The sequence below is a fragment of the Amphiprion ocellaris genome, chromosome 8 (genome assembly GCF_022539595.1).
Source record: "Amphiprion ocellaris isolate individual 3 ecotype Okinawa chromosome 8, ASM2253959v1, whole genome shotgun sequence".
In the NCBI taxonomy this organism is placed as follows: domain Eukaryota; kingdom Metazoa; phylum Chordata; class Actinopteri; family Pomacentridae; genus Amphiprion; species Amphiprion ocellaris.
Window position 1 is genome coordinate 13,465,654 of NC_072773.1, and position 19,066 is coordinate 13,484,719.

At 39.1% G+C, this 19,066-nt stretch overlaps 2 protein-coding genes across 2 annotated transcripts; both read right to left on the bottom strand.

Moving 5' to 3' along the window:
* Nucleotides 1–704: 704 nt before the first annotated feature.
* ndufb11 (NADH:ubiquinone oxidoreductase subunit B11) lies at nt 705–4,925 on the bottom strand. The gene is made up of 3 exons (XM_023279037.3): nt 4,711–4,925; nt 2,040–2,170; nt 705–918 (listed from the first exon to the last, which is right to left on the bottom strand). Exons 1-3 carry the CDS (start codon nt 4,882–4,884, stop codon nt 789–791), a joined length of 435 nt encoding a protein of 144 aa, XP_023134805.1. The 5' UTR covers nt 4,885–4,925; the 3' UTR covers nt 705–788.
* Nucleotides 4,926–5,921: 996 nt separating this feature from the next.
* tbc1d25 (TBC1 domain family, member 25) lies at nt 5,922–18,995 on the bottom strand. Its single transcript, XM_023279039.3, has 7 exons — nt 18,758–18,995; nt 16,262–16,371; nt 15,954–16,108; nt 15,483–15,610; nt 15,193–15,381; nt 14,578–14,853; nt 5,922–12,696 (listed from the first exon to the last, which is right to left on the bottom strand). The coding sequence occupies exons 1-7, from the start codon at nt 18,800–18,802 to the stop codon at nt 11,005–11,007; spliced, it is 2,595 nt and encodes an 864-aa protein (XP_023134807.2). The 5' UTR covers nt 18,803–18,995; the 3' UTR covers nt 5,922–11,004.
* Nucleotides 18,996–19,066: the final 71 nt, after the last annotated feature.

The window sequence follows — 19,066 nt, forward strand, 5'->3', positions numbered from 1 at the left end:
CATTACGTCACGTCACCTCAGCAAGGATGGATGTGCAAGAACCCCTAAAACACATTAACTCTTTCACAGGTGGAAATGTTGACCTCCGAAGATTGAAGAACCCTTTCAAAAGCGAAATGCATCTTATATTCTTGAAAGCCTTTGTGTGACTGAAAGCAGTAACATAACACATACAGCCACACTATATATGAGCCATGGTAAATGTGGCTCATTTTATGTCCGTCTCTCTGTTTGAGCTCATATTTCAGGTTTTGTCACTGCAGGAAAGCTTCTGCTTTGTTAATTGCTGTTTTAAATAAGCATTGTTTAATTCATTCATACATTTTTTTTAAAAGAGAAAAAATTTCCTGTCTTCAAAAGATGTTTTGGTCAATTGAAATCATCACATAGGAAATTCAGCACATCAAAAATAAAAAGGAGCTGAGTTTATGAATGTCACATTCATAGGTACTACAGTATTTCAGCTCAGTGTATTAGTTTCCCCATTCATCAATCTTAAATTTGAAAAGTTAGTTATATGGAGGGCTGGTTATTAAACCTCAGTTATTTAAAAAAAAAAAAAAACAAATAAACATAGGACTAAGAACTGAATATTGCCAAATACTGAAAGTTGGCACCAGCAGTTTTCAGTGTCTTCATAGGTACCTTTAATTAATGATTCAGTGAAACTGCAGCTTCAAGAAGTAATTGTTCACACATAGTAATTAAATAACTCAACAAGCACATCGTTTATTCTATCATACTGAAATACAATGATTCGGAAATACAGTGAGTGGATCCTGAATATCCTACTCCTTTCCAGCGGTGGGCAGAACAATCTTGTTTACGTCATAGTAGTTCTCTTCTATGAGAGGGAGACCTTCCTTCTCTCTCTGCACGATAACACGCTCTGCCTCCCTTCTGGCCCACTGCCGCATGCTGCAACATACAGGACGACACCGGCACAGAGTGAGGACGACAGGAAGAAACTTACATATCAACAATAAACTCCAGTTTACATGCAAGCTTTCAAAACATTTTTTATTCTTCTGAGAGATTACTGTTCTCTTGCCTACAAATCTTGAGCATTCCTCTGTATGATAAAATATGCATGGATAGCAGAGCAACACTCAATGGAGAGACCTTGTAGCCAGTAGTTAACTGAAATGGAACACATTTGCATATTTGTGGTTGTTGATTTTTCATTGAGGGAGTAGGTCTTAATGCCATCTGAAGACTGCCTAAACAGGTAATTAAAGTCAAAGTCAGCTTTATTGTCAGTTCTTCAATATGTACATTGCATACCAATGATCGAAATTATGTTATTCTCTCTTTGTGCAACAGCAGACATTAATTAAACACTGTAAACATAACAGGTTTTGAGAAAAAATATTTTAAAATATAATTTTAAAAAAAAGTTAAAAAAAAAAAAAAAAAGACAATAAAAAGAATTAAAGAGGGAAAAACTAGGTGAATTAAGAATTGGAAAACAAAAATCAGGTAAGTCAAGAACAAAGAAAGCAAAACTAGAACTAAGCAACAATGACCATGACATAAAGTGGCAAACTTGTTTTAATGGAAAAATCATCAGACAAAAATAATTATTCGAAGCAGAACATGTATATATATATCTTCAAAACCTAACTTCACATTGAAAATATGCTTCATCGGGAATGTATGTGTAATGTTTTAAATGTCTGATTGTGGTACCGAACACCCCACCATCTGTCATCAGATTCTGACTTAAATGTTAAATGCTGACCGGTGAAAGCCACCTTTGGACAAGCCGTCATTCTGTGGTTTAGTTAAAAAGCAACAGTTAAAGGAGCAGCAACCAAACAGTTAATAAGAAAGTACACCACAACAATGACTTTTTAACATTATTTTGACATAGAAAAACACTACAAGTCTGCTTTGGAATGTTATAGTCAGGTAAAGATGAGGGTTTTTGTATTGAAAAAGGCATGAGAGTGTTACTGTGTCGTTCAGCAGGAAAATGGCTTAAACACTGCCTCATCGTATGTGAGCAGACATGAAAGAGTGATGAACTGAGAACTCACCCGTGGTCTGGCAAATAGTGGAGAAATGTTCCTCCAATAACAAGAGCCACCGAAATGCCAAAGAAGAAGCCCACCCTCATGTTCCACTCATCCTCCACGGGATCGCTGGAGAAGCCATGGTAATCTGGATTCTGAGAAAACACAAATCGGACACAACTGATAAATGAGAGGTATGTTTTCAGCCAGGCTTGTGAAAAATAAACTACCACATGCGACTTTAAAAGAGCAATATTCATCTTCCATCTCCCTTGACTGAAAAAGACACTCTTTCCCAGTGATGTTTTCATCTGGTCTTCCTGTCTCTCCCCAGACACTGAGTCAAACAGGCCCATTTCTGAGAGTGCAGAAACATGTGGAGGATCAGGGAATAATGGTACACATGGAACAACTTTGCTTAAAAAGGATACAAAAAAAGGAAAGTTTTCAGTTACGACTGCAGCCAATAGGATGTAAAAAGATTGTCAATACATTTAGTATCACACTCAGTCTGCCGAAAAATAAATTTCATCAAAAAAGAGGAAGCTGTACATATCAAGAGTATCAAAAATATATGTACAGCAATGCTAATATATGGTTAAATGTCTTTTAGCTATTTTCACCTCAACTAGGTGGTTTTGGTAGCCATCCACAACCTTCGGGCAGACTTCTGGCTGTATCTTAGACCACTCCTCTTGACAGGATTGGTGCAGTTACACAGACTTGTGCATTCAACACAGTCAATGGATTCTTTATGGGGTGTAAGGCAGACCAGTCCAAACCCTTAATTCCACCCTAATTTAGCCATTTCTTTACCATATTTGATGTGTTGTTGGAGTCATTGTCTTGTTGGAACACTCAAACACATCCAAGACCCAACCCCCTGGCAATGCTTTTAGATTTTCCTGAAGAATGTGGAGGTAGTCTTTCTTCTTTCATTACTACATTTACTTTATATAAAGCACCAGTTGCACTCGCAGCAAACAGAACTGGAGCATCATACTACCACCACCATGCTTGACAGTAAGTGTGGTGTTCTTGGGACTAAAAAGCCTCATCTTCTCTGTTCCAAATATATTTCTGGTCAGGGTGGCCGAAAGTGTTTTTTTACATCTGATCACAGAACTTTCCTCGAGAGGGTCTTTTCTTTGTCCATCAAATCAGCATCAAACTTCAATCGAGCCTGAGGGTGCGGCTTTTAGAGGAAGGGCTTTCTTCTTGCATGGCAGCCTGTAACCCTATGGTGATATAAAACACACTTGACTCTGGTCACTGACACTTGTGTTCCAGCAGCTTCTCACTCATAGACCTGCTTTTTGGTTGACTCTTGATCATCCTGACTAACAGTCTCTTAGCAGCAGGTGACAGGTTGTGTTTTCTTCCTGATCATTACAGTGACTGTAACATGCAATTTATAAATAGAATCGTTTGCGCAAATGATTTTGGGGCCTGTAGCTGCGTGGAAATGACTCCAAATGAGTTCCTTCTTCTGAATCTTTGCCGAGCTCCTCAGACTTTTCTACTGTGGTATTTAAGGCAGATTCTAATAAGTGTATCAAATGGGCCCTATTTCAATTTTCAAGTTGCTGTATGTATATTTTCTACTCAGCTGATTTAGTCATATTTCCAGAAGACCTATAATAAATGAAACAACCAAAATGCATGATTGTTTTTTGTGAAAAAGACGTGTTTTAAACGTTACATTACATAAAATTAAGAGTTACAGGAATTATCAAAAACTCAAGACTGCCATGACATAATGGTCCTTACAAGTGCATGTAAATGTTTGTTCACAATTGTGACATTCTGAGAAACCAACCCTAGTAATCCTCATGATGGATTATGTCACTGTCCAACAGGTTAATGGTATAATAATATCTTTTTTTTACAGTAAGTCTGCCAACCTTTGAAATGTCCAAATCCGTGATTCAAAGTCTGGGGACTTCTGCACTTATCTTACAGGTAAATATGCAACCTTCTGCAGGGACTATGTAGTGGTGACTTCACTCAGGAAGATTACATATAATTCATAGCAACATCATTATGATGACGAATGACAACGAAATAGATTGAATGGTGAATAACAAACAAAAACATAAGCTTTTAAGACATCTTATAATTTTTATGTATACGCTTACAAACGTAAGTTTAGATCTTAAATAAATACAGAAGGTATAGCAGTTTCATTTACATTTCCCAAACTATTATAGCCCTGCATGTTTAAATGAGTCTGTTACACCCGTCGATGTACTGTTTTGCTCTCGGTGAAGTGTTGGCTGTTTTGCAGAAGAAAAGTCATTGGCACCGTGCACACAACAACTTACAGAAACCTGTTCCTACACACTCTTGGCTCTAACTGCTGACTGTGTCTGAACTGGATACTATCAGGAAGGAGGTGAGGATTTATTTGTGTCCTCTGTTCATGCGATGATCTACCCGAATGCTTGCTAACGGACAATCTAGCATTAAACTTGCAGAGCAGCAGAAACTGTGTGCCTAGCTAATTGAAGCTAACTGATCCGCTCCACTGCGGGTCGGTTTCTTGTAGCGAGGCTTAATGTGACACATTTTAAGTTTAGCAGCATATTTGACAACTCTGGTAACTCAAGTTAGAGAATTCGACGCGAATTTTCGGTTAGTCGGTTCACACAAACGACCGTTCTCTGGTTGTTTAGGACTTTCATGGAGAACTCACCTTGACGTACGGGCTGACCTCACCGTGTCCAGACTGCTCGGCGGCGGGATGCAGCTCCGTCACAGCGGTCGAACCGGTGCTACTAGTCGGTTTGGACTGGGAGACAAACCGAGCCGGTGGATTAGAGAGTAACCGGGGTAAAGCGGACCCGAACCGTGACACTCGGGTCAACATTTTGATCTGTGTGTAATGGGTACTGTTGAACCGGAACAGGAAACAGTAGCTTTTTACCCAGCCTCCTTTTCCACATTAAGTTACATGGCACATTCCCGCCATCTGGAGGTAGTCGTCGGTACGGCAGCCTGAAGGACGGCTGCAGAACATGGACTGTCTATGCTGCAGATGTGTTAGAATCTCAATCAGAATCAGCTTTAACACTTTGATGCGCAGTGTGGGTCAGCAGATACCCATTTTCCATTGGGTCACTTTTGGCCCGTGTTGTGAATCAAAGGGTTAATGGCCAAGTACGTACACAACAATGTGAATCAGCTTTAATGGCCAAGTACATAGACAACATACAAGATACAAGGAATTTAATTTCAACTGTTGGTGTCATCCTAGGAATAAGAAAAGAGAATAATAAAATCACTATAGAAAGAATAAGAAAAAATAAAATAGTAGTAGTAATTAATATATGTGTGTGTGTATATACAGCATGGACAAGCTAATTTCCATGAAATTTGACAAGTATTCCAAGAGGAGGATTACTAACAGGTGCTTCCCTGACTTTTTGTGGCATTCCAATTGAGTCTGCATGTCCCCTTGAATATTTGATCCACTAAAAGATATCTCAAAAACTGTAGTTAATACTGCGACTTCTAATAAACATCCAGATTTAGATATTCAGAAGTCATTATATAACTTTGGGTGAATTGTGGCTACAAGCAAATATTATGGGTCATGTCTAAACCTAGTGAGGCAGAAGAACAAATAGAGAAGAGTCAGAGACTCAGTTATCTCATCTACTGTTACTTTGTACATAGCAAACTGAACTCCCACTCACAAAGGGCTTGGGTCAGGTTTGGGGATAAGGAAAGAATGATGACAAAAAATAAATAAAAACTCAAAATGAACCAAAAAATTAAAATAAAAATTCAGCCACCACAAAAAGTATGATTATTACCACCATCAATAGCCAAAATTATACATTTTTGTAAACCTTTTATGCTTTAACCTTTTAGAATCAGTTCAGACACAATCACATTTCACTGTCAGTTTCATTGATTATTATTTATTTGTGTCATCTATACAATCATTAACATTGTTGTGTGTTGTATCATTAAAAGGCTTAATGCTTGTGCACATATATAAGAGATAAACAATTTTTTTAACAAATGCACATATTGCTAGCTCAAAGTCTAGCCAGTCCAACTACTTCTGTTTGTTTTAATTATAGAAATAAATACTGCTATACAAATGGAGGCAAACCAGAATGTAATACCAACAACAAAGACGTCACAACTGTTTTAGTTTCTGCCTAAAACAGACACTCCTAGAAAAAAACGTATTTCCCTATTTGAGGTGGAACCATCACTTCTGTTTTACAGACTGCTGAGAATACAGAACATGAGCCAGTGAAAACCAAGAATAAAATGTGAAAGGTAAACAGCTCTGAGAAGAAACAAACAAGCAAACTTTTACCAAAGCAAGATATACTCCTTAACTTTTTTCAGGTACCCACAATTCCCTAAATGTTCCCTCACATCTGAACTGTGCTGAGATCCAAAACATCAACAATAACCTGTGTGTGTTTGTGGACTACTAGAAAATCTTGGCCCCAATCTGCATACGTCAATAGGGCATCTTATCTAATTAGAAAGTTGATGATTTTACATATAACTGTTGTTTTGACACAAATGTCTCATTCTTAGATTCATATTTAAAAGAATGGTTATATGAATGTAATTTTAGATAAGGACATGATATGATCAGTGTCAGTGCATAACAGACATCACTTGCAGTCTGAACACATTTCCTGGTCATGGCAGAGTACAAAATTAACCAAATGAAAGACATCCATGAATCGATGTCACTAACTTCGTGTCCTCTCTGCAGGTATCTCTGGATCTGCAGCTACTAGCCTCACCAACCTCAAATGTGTTTACTGTTTTTCTTATGCGTTGCTTGTCTGTGCTTGTGCTGTCCTGTTCTCTCTCCCCTTTACCCTCTCCCCAACTGGCCCAGGCAGATGTCCACCTGCCCCGAGCCTGGTTCTCCTGGAGGTCTTTTTTCCTTCCCGTTAAAGGAGAGTTTTTTTCTGCCCACTGTTGTCAGGTTTTTGCTCAAGGGGAATCCAAAGGAAACTTTAGATGTGCTGGGTTTCTCTGTATATAATATGTAAGGTCTTCACCTTACTATATGAACTGCCTTGAAATGACATATATCGTGAATTGGTGCTATATAAATAAAACTGAATTATACTGAGTTTAGTTGAATCAAACCTATTGCCCCATTGCAACATACAAATGCTGACCATGGTTTCAACTCTCCACTCTATTGCAATTATTGTTACATACAGTGTAGTACCGTTCGAGATATCTTCAGCTGGATAAGAATCAACAGGGTTACCTTTGCCTAGATCATCTGATCCACATTTGAGGAAAATGGCAGAGGAGGTGCATCTCTTAGATTTCCCATTCTCTTTGTGATGTTACAGCCATGCACAGTCTTTATCAGGATGCACACCAAATTAAGCTGAAGAATGTCAATGTTTTCATAAATTGAATACAGACAGACAAATAAAAAACAATATGTTTCCACAAGACCTGAGCATCTATGTGTAGACCGGTTTCTTTAAAATTGCAAATTAAGGCATTGGCCTTAGAGGAGGTCTGCACTTTGAGTGCCCTTCTGATTCTATAAGGAAATAAAACATTACTCTTCAAGGATGGACACTTATGTCTAACAAGAAAAAAAAACATTTAGGAATAACAATAATAAAAATACCCTGTAGATTCAAATTCAGCCACTAAGATACTTAGGATCTTACAATTGACTTTGTCATATGCTATGTTCAGTGCCTATGAAAAGTATTCACCCCCTTTGTTGGTTTTTCTTTATTACTTTTCAACATTGAATCATGGTCAATATAATTTGTCTTTTGTGACAAGAATTTACCAAAAAAAAAAAAAAATGCTCACATCAAAACCAGACTTCAACAAAGTAATGTCAATTAATAAAACATAAACAACTGATTATTGAGGTGCTCATTCATGTCAGCATTTGGTGAGTGCATCTATGGCTGTTGCCCATCTGAATACTGTAATTTGCACCATTCTTCTTTGGACAACTGCTAAAGTTCAGTTAGGTTACACTGATTACCTTTCAGGTCGAGCCACAAGTTCACAGCTGGACTGAGGTCTGGGCTCTGATTCGGCCACTCCAGAACAATTATTTTGTTGTTTCCAAACCATTTCTGTGTAGCTTTGGCCGCAAAACAAATCTTCTCCTGAGCCACAGCTGTCTTGCAGACTGCATCGAACTGTCCTCCAGGATATCTCTATACTTTGCTGCATTCATTTCTCTCTCTACATTTACAAGCATTTCAGGGAATGCTGCCCAGAGATTTAACATGAGCTTTTTCTAACAGTCTCTTAATAAAGTTTTGATTGTTGAAGAACCACGACAGTCGTCGTATGCACAGTCTCTCCAATCTCAGCAGCTGAAGCTTTTAACTCTTTGGGAAGAGTCACACGTGTCTTGACGGCCTCCTCCCTGGTCTCTTTCATGCATGGTCACTCAGGTTTTTGAAGATGGTCTTCTCTGTTCAGATTTACACATGTGCCATATTCCTTCTATTTCTTACTGATGGATTTAACAGTACTCCTAGGGATATTCGGTGACAAAAAATGATTGTATCCATCCCAGGACTTAAGCTTTTCAATAGCCCTTTCACAGAGCTGCTTGGAGTGTTTTTTTTTTTTTGTCTTCATGGTGTTGTTCTAGCAAGGAGCACTGATGCACAAATGACTGGACTTTCCAGGCACAGGCATCTTCAAACTACAGTCACTTTAGACTCATTAACCGTACTGAGATGATCTCCATTTCCCCAGTTGTGTGACTTCTATCACCAGTTACCTGGACTTCAGGTTCAAGGTTCAAAGTTACTTTATTTATACCCGTGGGTAGATTTGTTTTGCAAAAAAAAAAAAAAAACACAAAACAACGAAACAAAACAAAACACACACTAAACCTGACAGGCAGGTACTTGATTGAGTGACAAGACAAAAAACTTATACAGGGGACTTAAGTTGAATTAGGTCACTTTAAAGGAGGCAAATACTGACTTATACGTATTATATTTCATTTAATATTAATTGATATTATTTTATAGAAATCTGTTTCACCTTTGACATGAGAGTTTTTTCATAGATTCTTGTTAAAAAAAAGTCAAATTAAACCGACCATGATTCAATGTTAAAAAGCAACATATCAGGAAAACATTCAAGGGGTGAATGCTTTTTACAGGCACTGTATCATCTAAATTTGATTGAACCGATGGAATTGAAATTGGTTAGATGCTTTGAAATGGCATTGGACTCTGCTTAAAATCCACCAAAGGGGAGTTACAGCTCACTAACCATAACCCACATTTGAACAATGTCTGTCAATTCATTATTTAATTTAAATTCTACTCAGCCTGTACAATATCACATTGCAGACAGATGTTAAGAGCACAAAAGAAATAATAAATCAAGGCTACTGATTCAAACATGATGAGGCACTTCTCTGCCAAAAAGTTGCACACCGGCTAATATCTTCTGTAATTGGTTGTGCCAAGTGGCATTAAATCTTATTCCATTGTCATAATATGAGGCCTGTCACACTCAAAAATCAATGATAAATATCAATGATAAATATACTGAATATACTTTCTCATCATACAGAAAACACAGCAAAAGGACAGTTTTTGGGTAACAGCAATAAACAAAGTGCTAAAATGAGACATTACTAAAGGACCCTCCAAAGCAGTAGAAATTGTACAGTACTTACTACTACCTAGTACCTACTACTGTTTGTTGTAGTTTAAAAGTATCCAGCACGAGGAGGATCAAATTGGTATTTGTACAATGCAGACCGACACCACACTGATCTCTACAGTATTTTAGCCACAGTTTTTTATAGCATAATGCGGTTAAATAGGACGATGTCACAATTTTGTGTGACATCATCAACCCAAAATGATGAGCAGCCCTGTCATGATTTAATTACAGAAATCTTTGATACGTAGCAGTGAACGGATCTGAAACCATTTTTTAAGGAACTGAAAATATAACAAGCTTCATCTGTTGCTAAGGTGCCAGACCTTAGTACAGGCTGAGTTGCATTTAAAAATATGTTTTTTAAAAACACACTTGTAACATATAAGAATTATTTAGCTATTGTGAAACCCTCTGTGACACAACCACCATCGTACTAACCCAAAATCTCAGATGTTGTCAACATAAATACACTGCACTTGGGATAAAACGTTAATCATATAACCACTGTTTTACAGAAGCAATAGGCCATTGAGGAAGATTAAACATTTAGATTTTTTTTTTGCTGACGGCAGAGAGAGTTCATGGCAACAAGATTAAGTGTGAAAAAAACAATAATTCTGACTTCTCAGCATATAGCATAGATGGTATTAATAAATATGCGAGGGGGAATGTATGGGCCACTGCAACATTTTTCTGCTTAGATGCCTCTCTGGGTGTTATTCCTTTGCCATTAAATCCAAAAATAAAGCACTTTGGATGAGTAAAAGAAAAGACACAGCCTTCAAATTAAGTCTTGACTAACAAGTCGTGTTTCTGTCAAAGTCATTTGTGAGCACTTTAACCTTGATATTCCCTCATGTTTGTACAGAATGTAGCTGTACCTCTAGTGCTTTTGTTAAGACACTTGTGTGGCTTTTTGGACAGAACATGAACTTCAAATAAAAGATAATAAAAAAAGGGCAACATAGGCTAAATGCACCAAGTGGCTAAACCTTTGTGGGTTCCATTTAAAGGCAGAAAGCCACACCGGCTAACCATCAAATGCCTGAATCACAGAGTTTAACATTTCATGCATCAGCAACCTCAGAGGATAGAATGAGAAATGAAGTTCTTTCATCCCCACTTTTAGGACAGACAACAGAATAAATTCAATATTATGACTACAGACATATGGAATATATGTATTCAGGCATATACAGTGAGACAATTATAAACAGCAAAGTTCAATGTGAGAAGCTGTCACCTCCAACAGGCCACCAACACTCTACTAAGAAGTTCACTGAGGTTTGGAAGTCGGTAATGTAGGACAGAATCAGAAAGTTGGGGAAAGGGAAACTTGAGCTGCTAGGGAGGGAATTGTGGTTGTGAGGTTATAGGTTGAGTTCCGAGATGATGGCTGCGGTGATGCTAGCGGGCTGTAGATGGGCCTGGGAGAAATGGTTGAAGAAGGGGAGTGCTGAGCAACTGTAGCTGTTGTTGGAGAGTCTGAGCTCACCTCGTCCCCTTCTTCTGAGTCCCAAACTTCGCTTTGCAAGTAGTCTGCAAATAAGGCCTTGGCTCGCTGCAGCACCCTGCTCAGGTTGTGGCGTCGCACAAGGCGATCAAAGTGCATGGCTAGCTCGTTGTAATCCAAGCTGTTCTTAATGATGTGGTCTCGGTGTTCCAGCAGGATAGACAGGCACAGAAACAGCATGAAAGGATTGCCTTTTCCAAACTCTTGAGGAGGCGGCAAAGAACAGGGTTTTATGCTGGTGCTCTCAGTTTTTAAAGAACTTGGCGTGTCATCTGTGGTGCTGGGGGATTTGCTTCCAGGTGAAGGAAGATTGTTGGTAGACAACCTGCTGCCAGACAGTGAGGGGCCTTTTGCAAACGACAAAATGGGTGAAGAGAGCAGCAATCTATTATGAGTGTGAGAGGGAGATGGAACAGATGTTTTTACAGTTGGGGTTCCTGGTGAGCTGATCCCTGAACCACTATACACTTGGGAAGAAGAAACCACTGCTTTTGGGACAGTTTTTGGTAAGGCCTGACATCCATTAGTTGTAGATGCGGATGTGGATTTTTGAACAGAGTCTGGAGAAGCACCTGGCCAGCTGGAGGGTGGAGCTGAAGATGTAGGAGAGACAGCCTTCCAGTTTGGTAGGCCACTAGAGAAGAGAGGAGATGGCACGAGAGAGAAACCATTGTCACAGATTTTAATGAGAGGTGTTCTTTCCCCTGGGTCCTCGTCACTGTCGATTGTGGACTGGCGCCTTGGGATGCTTGTTACTGCCTCTGATGGCATCGATCCCTGTGGCTGTTTAGCATCCTCCATATCAAAGCTGTCTTCATTTCGGGCTGTGAAGTATTTAAACTCTCCAAAACTAGTTTGCCTTTCAAAAGGGCAACCCTGCAAATCCCCCTTTTCCGTGGTCAGTTGAGGAGTATCACATTCACCACCAGCACTTTGCTTTAAAGTGCCCACATTTTGCCTGTCTTTTTCTTCTGCAACAGCATTTCTGCTAACATCTGGTTCTTCTCTCGAAGGCCTCAGCATATGTCGTCTACGCTGCTTTTCTTTTTGTTCGTTATCATCTCCAAAGCAGTTCTCAACTGTGTCCTTCTTATCTCTGCAGGACATTTGTTCGTTGGTCTCCAGTGGCAGTCCCAGAAGCTCCACTTCAGTTTCAGGAGGATCCGGGGGCAGAGAGCTCCAGGTAACCTCCAGCATCCTTAGAGCATCATCAAATGCAAACTCTCGCTTCAGTTCCAGAAGCAGCCAACGATAACAAAAGAAGAGGTCATCAGCTCCTCGGGACACCAGGTAGGAGTAGAATTCAGGATCAGAGTACTGCAGAAGCAGCTTTAGATGCTGGAACTTAACAGACATGAGCTGTCCATCTGGCCGAAAGTTTCCCTCCAAGCGTTTCATAATGCCGCAAAAGCAAATGAAAGCATGAGCCTCATTGTCCATTACCGCAAGTATAGGGGAGGCAATATCACTCATGCCTTGACAGTATGATATCTGAAAAACAACACATCCACACAAAGTTACAAAAGTCGACAGTTTCTCTTCAAGAAAAACCAAGTCTAAATCACATAAATTTAAACATGCTTTTACAAATTAAATTAGTTTACAGATTTCAGGGAAACTCAATGAAAAATCAACGGTTGTCTTCTAGGACAAATTAGGGGCCTTAATTAACATGTAAACGTGGTTTCTATGCAGAGAATCTAGTGACTGTGCTACTGTACGTAATGGATGTTTACTGTGTTGAACAATTCTTTGTTTGATAACCACAACTAAACCATTTGACACCATACTGCATCCTATCTATCTATCTATCTATCTGCTTGCACTTGCCTGTAGTGGTATAAAATCATAAGCTGTTTGACTTCATGGAATTTAATTCATCATTGTGGTAATCTTCGATGAGCTACTGGTAGACAAAGCTCAACATTTGCATAGTTTGTTTAAATGCAGACAAAAATCACAGCATTTCTTCATGGCTACACTTGCACAGTAATGCGATCATGAGGAATTGTGCACATCACATTACTGGTGATGGAAATATTGTGAAACCCAACGTGAAATATATAAACACCAGTAACAATGCAGGAGTGTGCGTAAAATGAGACTTGTTAATGCTGGGAAGCTTTCTCCACACACCTGCTCCTTGGATGCTAAAAGATTGTGAACACTACAGTTACAGTGCCGCAATCCTGTTGTCTGTGATGTTTGGATGTTTTCACTAGCTTTTTTTGTCACTTTTTCCTACAACAAACTCTATACTAAAGCTACTCAGACTTTAGAACAACAGTCTTTACTTTGTTTATTATTCAATAAACATATATATTCTGTGTCCCATGCCTTTTTTAAACAACAGATTGTTTGCTGTTTTTCAAAAGGGGTTGCACAAAAAATTCTGGTTTTAGTGTACGTAGATGAGGTGGACCCTATGTAAATACTGTTAAGTTCAACCTAATTACTCCGTCAAGGAACGCAGCGGAGTTAAGTGACGATCGGCGTACGTTTGTCCGTCTGTCTGTCTGTTAGCAACATTATTCAAAAATGGACTAATGGATTTGAATGAATTTTTCAGGGAAGGTCAGAAATGACACAATGACCAAGTGATTAAATTTTGGCAGTGATGCAGCTTATAGTCTGGATCCATGGATTTCTTAAAGATTTCTGTATCATTGCAAGATAGCAGCACGGAGTCACTGTAACTATGACAAGTGAACACTATGTCAGCTGCCTACTGATGATGACATGATTGGGATCCTACTACCAATGGGACTTATCCATCGGAAATGATACAAGGAAGAACTGATTAAATTGTGGGGGTGTTTCTGAGTCCAATCAATTCCTGTTGCTCGCTACATATGTAGGTCACACAATTTGGTATCTGTACACAACGCACACATGCATAACACACGCCTGTGCTCAGTGTAAGGTAATTTTGTTTGTGGGTACATCTTTATTAAATGACCACATTCTATGTTGCGGTGATTTCTGCCACAAAATTTTTTTCAAGATTTCAGCCCTTGGAAATGATACAATGATTGAGCAAGTCTTGGCAGAGTACTGCGCTCTCTGAGTGCTTTTCTTGTAAGATACATTATGAAAGGGGTTTTCATGGGGACACGATACCTTCTTGCTCAAAATCAAGGTGCATTTCTCCTGGGGCATGTAAACCGCTAGTATAATCTTCCCAAGGATTCAGAATATTCCACTATTGGCTACACCATGACACCATTAAAAGTAACCCAAACTAGCTATTACGAGACACTTTACAGCTTCAAAACTCTTGCCTCAAGGGGATTAAAATGGATTCCAATTTGTTGAAGAAATTCATATTCAATTAAATGCTATCAGACCTCAACACAACTCATCTCTACACACCTGTGGATGCGTGATGGCAAATGTGGTGAGCAGATCAGTGAGGGCAGTCAAATGTGGACTGTCCTCTGAGCCTGCATAGTATGGATGAGCCCGGTCCGTCCTCAGTACGTCTTTCAGAACATTCCCACGAATAAATTCAAGGTCCTCATGGCTGGCTCGGGCTGTCCACTCTTTCTTTAGCTGGTCATACTCCCTTGTCTTCCGCTTCATGTAGTCCATTCTTTCCTGTCCACTCAACCCATCGGGGTAGACATTCAGGAGGTATCGCCAAACCACCTAACACAATACAAAGGTTGATCCTTACACCATATAACTTACAGACCTTCATAAATGAATGCAAAGTGTACTTTTCTGTGAGGTATATCTTTTCAAATTCTGCAGTTTGTGTTACAGAATGGGTCTAAATCTAGAGTCTAAATCTAAAGGCAGTTTCTGCTTGCATTCTATGTTGGGTTTCTTTACTCACTGAATACTATGCAAGGATTCATTAAGAACTACAACTAAGAAGAAAAATCAGCATCATATTTAACATAATTTAAGTGACAACTAACTCTATTTGGAGTGTGCAAAAATATGAAGCTAGTATATAATGTGAAATAAACTCAGGTACTAAACCTTGCGTAGCGAAGGTTCCACACCACCATGGTAGATCCGCAGTCGGAGTTCCTCGGGCCGAGTCAACTGGCCCTGTCCATTAAGGTAACTATGGAACTCAGCGTCACTCAGTGGCGGCTTGAAAGGCTTGATCTCCTCCCCATAAGACCAGCTGAAGGCCTGTTGGACTCTAGACAGGGTCCGGCCCACCTGCACATAGGTGAAACATACAGATGAGCATAACACCCTGGCTTACAGAGGGTGGAAGGTGAAGTAGACTATATGAAGAAAATTAAAGAAGGTGAAGGGACCTGGGAGAGTAGAGACTGAGTGAAGGGTAGAGCTGCAGATGCCAAAGACTTAGTCCTCTCTGTGAGAAGCTGCTCAGAGCCAATCACGTCTTTGGGGCTTATGATATCCCAGTCCTCCATAACAGGGCCTGCAATTGATCAAAAAATAGTAAACGCAACAGTCATTTATGTTAGGTCCTCTCTTTTTTGAAATCCCCCTCTTGCAATTTAAGATGCCTGTACAAACTCTGAAACAGCTTCCTCCTGTTCATAGTGACCATTAAAAGATAAGAAATGATGGGGGACAAAATCCATCACCTAACATTTAAGGATCCAATATTTCTGCTGAACCACCATCTTTAAATGTGACCTCTTGTCTTTCTCCCATTTAAGTCTATCACAAGTTAAGGCTCATACACAGGGAACATATTCACCCTACTCTAGATTCATGGTTTCTTGTTGATTGTTTTAAAGACACACTGGCATTCTTACTCTCTTCAGAGGGCTTTATGTCAATCTTGAGCTGTAGATGTGGCTTGGCTGCACTGACGAATGCAACATCCAAATCCCAGTCAGACACCAGCGACAGATACACGTCAGCACCACTCCGATCTCGAGACAGATAACTGATGCTGAAATTCCGCTTCCTAATTGAAAAGACAACAATGAAATGAATGAATAAATAAATAAAACAACGGGGGAAAAATGAAAGAAAATTTCTGATGTACACATTGTAAGTTCAGGATTGCCTCTGACAGTCTTCATGTCCATACAACAGTTGAGGTTATCATCAGTCTTACCCGTTCAAATCAAAGGCTCTGATTAGTATGTGCTGCAAGACCTCCAGTGATGTTATCTGAGGATCAACAGCAAAAGAGCGAAACTCCACAGGCAGCACCCCATCACATTTCTGAAAAGAATCACACGAGTAAAGTTTTAAACAATCCTGATACTGTGGGTAAAATATAGAAGAAAAAGGCAATATCACAGTCAATAGGACGGCAATTATAATGGTAACTTGACTAAAATGAAGTGTAATATTATTGCTCATCTCAAATATTAATGAGTATTAATTCATGTTTGCTTTCCCAATCCAGAGTCATTGACACACTTTTCATTCTTTTGGCTGTTTTACTTTTGTTCACCAGTTATGATGCTAAATCTGTAGCTGTTCTGTTGAGCATGCTGTTTCACTTCTTAATCTGTTTTTTTTTCATATAAAAAGTTATGGTATGTTTTTTTTCTTTTCACATCTTTCTTTCTGTAATAGTGTTCTGCAGTTTGTGTGGATTGATGTCAGAGATCATGCACGGCATAATCATGCTCACAATGTCATTTGAAGGGAATTAAACAGTATAGAGTACATCAAGTTTGATGGTCGACAGTCAAGACACACAGACAGCCTTTAGTTTGTATGGAAACTTAAAAGGTTATCCGATGCATATATGAGTTTGTAGACCGTTTGTAAAAGTTTTAATTATGACAGGGAAGTCTTTCAAAATGCTATACATGCAATTTGTGATCTTGGCTGATGGTTCAACCTCCATTTTACATAAATTATAATGTAAATCAGCATAAGATCAGTTGTGCATGGTACATAAATCAAGTGGCCAAACAGGTCCCTCTCAAACTATGTAAATAAGAAGAAAATACTGATTTAAAAAAAAGTCAAATACAATGGAAAAACGTACAGGACAACAGTTATTATTACTGATCCAGCTGATATTCTGATGCTGAATTACTTAAATAATCAAATTAAACATTAATGTTCTATTGCTGCATATTGTAGGCTGAATGCATGTGGGTCAATATATAATTGCGTGACTTTTTGTAGCATAGTTGATAGGTATCATAGTTGACATTTTTGCTGTTTTCAGGTCTAAAATCAACATGGCCGCCTATAACCGAACACTGAATGGCATTTTTAGAGAAAGGTTCTTCTAAAATATTATATATACTATTGAGTAAAATTGAAATTGAAAGTTATTTCTAAAGATATTGTAGTAAACCTGTTGACATGCAATAAATGCACACCTGACCCACATACTACTTTATATTAAATAACTCAGAAAGCCTTGGAGTCTTGCCAGTCTTTTCTCCAGGAGGAACTGACATTATGTAGAGCAGGTCATGTGATCTGGAATTAACACACTTCCTTGAGAGGTGTTTTTGTAATGGGTAACTTAGTTGAAAGTGATTTCTCGGACACAGATACAATTAGTTTTTTCCTCACAAAATTTGATATACTGCCAAAAAAGAAATATCTGTCATGATTATCTCAACTTAATAAAAAGAACCCAATGAAAACATTTTTTGAATAAGCTCATTTTATTATTGTTTGGCTAATTAGAAGGTGGTTGTTATTAAATTGGGACGGTTATTTAGTTGACATTTTAGTAAAGTGATTGCTTCCATAATAAATAATCATGGGATTTGTAAAGACATGATCATAATGGCCAAACAAAAAAAAAAACACTACTTTTAATAAAAATGTTGAGCATGCTGGTCCGCTTATCCAATGGACTTCACAGGTCCCTCAATTATATACTGACCCAGGGATCTCTCTGGCTAATATCAACCACACGTGTGGATTACAACTTTAAAAACAGACAAATTCCATTAAAATCTTTATAAAACAACTGAAACGAAAAGTTTCTATCAAACGTTATATTGCTGAGTCAACATCTAAACCAACCAGCTGTTGGATCAGGTGAGAGCCAGATGTTGTCCATCATGCCCAGAGGCCTTCTTGATCTCTGATGTCATCGCTGTCTACGTTTGCATGACGACAGAGCGAGTCGGGATGAAATCTAACCGGCTGCACTGTCCGGTGATATTCGGTGATCGAATCTGCACCGGTCTGGCTCACCTCCTACGAGCCTATTGTCAGCTCAAACCTGTGAGGCTTGACTGCTTGTATGTTGATAATGCACTATATCGGGTAACTGTCAAAGCGTGTGGGTATAACTAGCTGCTTCAGTGAGTCAAAATAACCTGATAGAAGACTGTCGACCAGCTGTTCCACCTCTAGAAAGACAACAATCAGGGACTACAAACAAAGCTGGGCATAAACACAACGGATAAACACACAGCTGGCCAGACGCTGGACCTGTTTTACTAGTCGGCTCTCCAGAAAGTGTAGCTGGTGTTTTTGTCGACGTGTAATGTTAGCAACGGAATATGTATTTGACAGAGAGATAGCAACCATCCAACAAACAATTCAATAAACAGGATAACGACTGTACCAGATACTAGCGGTGGCAAAGTATATGTTAGTTGAGCATTAATTAACCTACCATGACTTTGACACGAACCACCCCCCGTTCCTCCTCGCCTGCCATTTTAAAGGCTCCGTTTCAGAACAGGATGGTTCGGCCGAGTTTGTTTTCCTTCTACACCGACGTGGTGGTCAATTAAATAATGGAGCTAACGCTAGCTGTATTTTCTTCTTCTGATGACATTTGCAGCAGACTAGACATAGAAAAGCGCATTACTGCCCTCCATAGGTAATTTGAGGAATCCCATTGAACGGTTTTTTTTCCCGTTGAGGCGCTTTAATCCACCGAGCTATCCACAACATGACGTTTCCGGTCATAGGACTGTCT

What these genes read in the sequence shown, in the direction of transcription:
- ndufb11 (XM_023279037.3), bottom strand. Translation starts at nt 4,884, where the DNA reads ATGTTGACCCGAGTGTCACGGTTCGGGTCCGCTTTACCCCGGTTACTC. An exon ending in AGGTCAGCCCGTACGTCAAG is followed by an intron (nt 2,171 to 4,710) that starts GTGAGTTCTCCA and finishes GTGTTTTCTCAG; the next exon opens with AATCCAGATTACCATGGCTT. An exon ending in CACTATTTGCCAGACCACGG is followed by an intron (nt 919 to 2,039) that starts GTGAGTTCTCAG and finishes TGTATGTTGCAG; the next exon opens with CATGCGGCAGTGGGCCAGAA.
- tbc1d25 (XM_023279039.3), bottom strand. Translation starts at nt 18,802, where the DNA reads ATGGCAGGCGAGGAGGAACGGGGGGTGGTTCGTGTCAAAGTCATG. An exon ending in TGGTTCGTGTCAAAGTCATG is followed by an intron (nt 16,372 to 18,757) that starts GTAGGTTAATTA and finishes GATTCTTTTCAG; the next exon opens with AAATGTGATGGGGTGCTGCC. An exon ending in CATAAAGCCCTCTGAAGAGA is followed by an intron (nt 15,611 to 15,953) that starts GTAAGAATGCCA and finishes GATCAATTGCAG; the next exon opens with GCCCTGTTATGGAGGACTGG.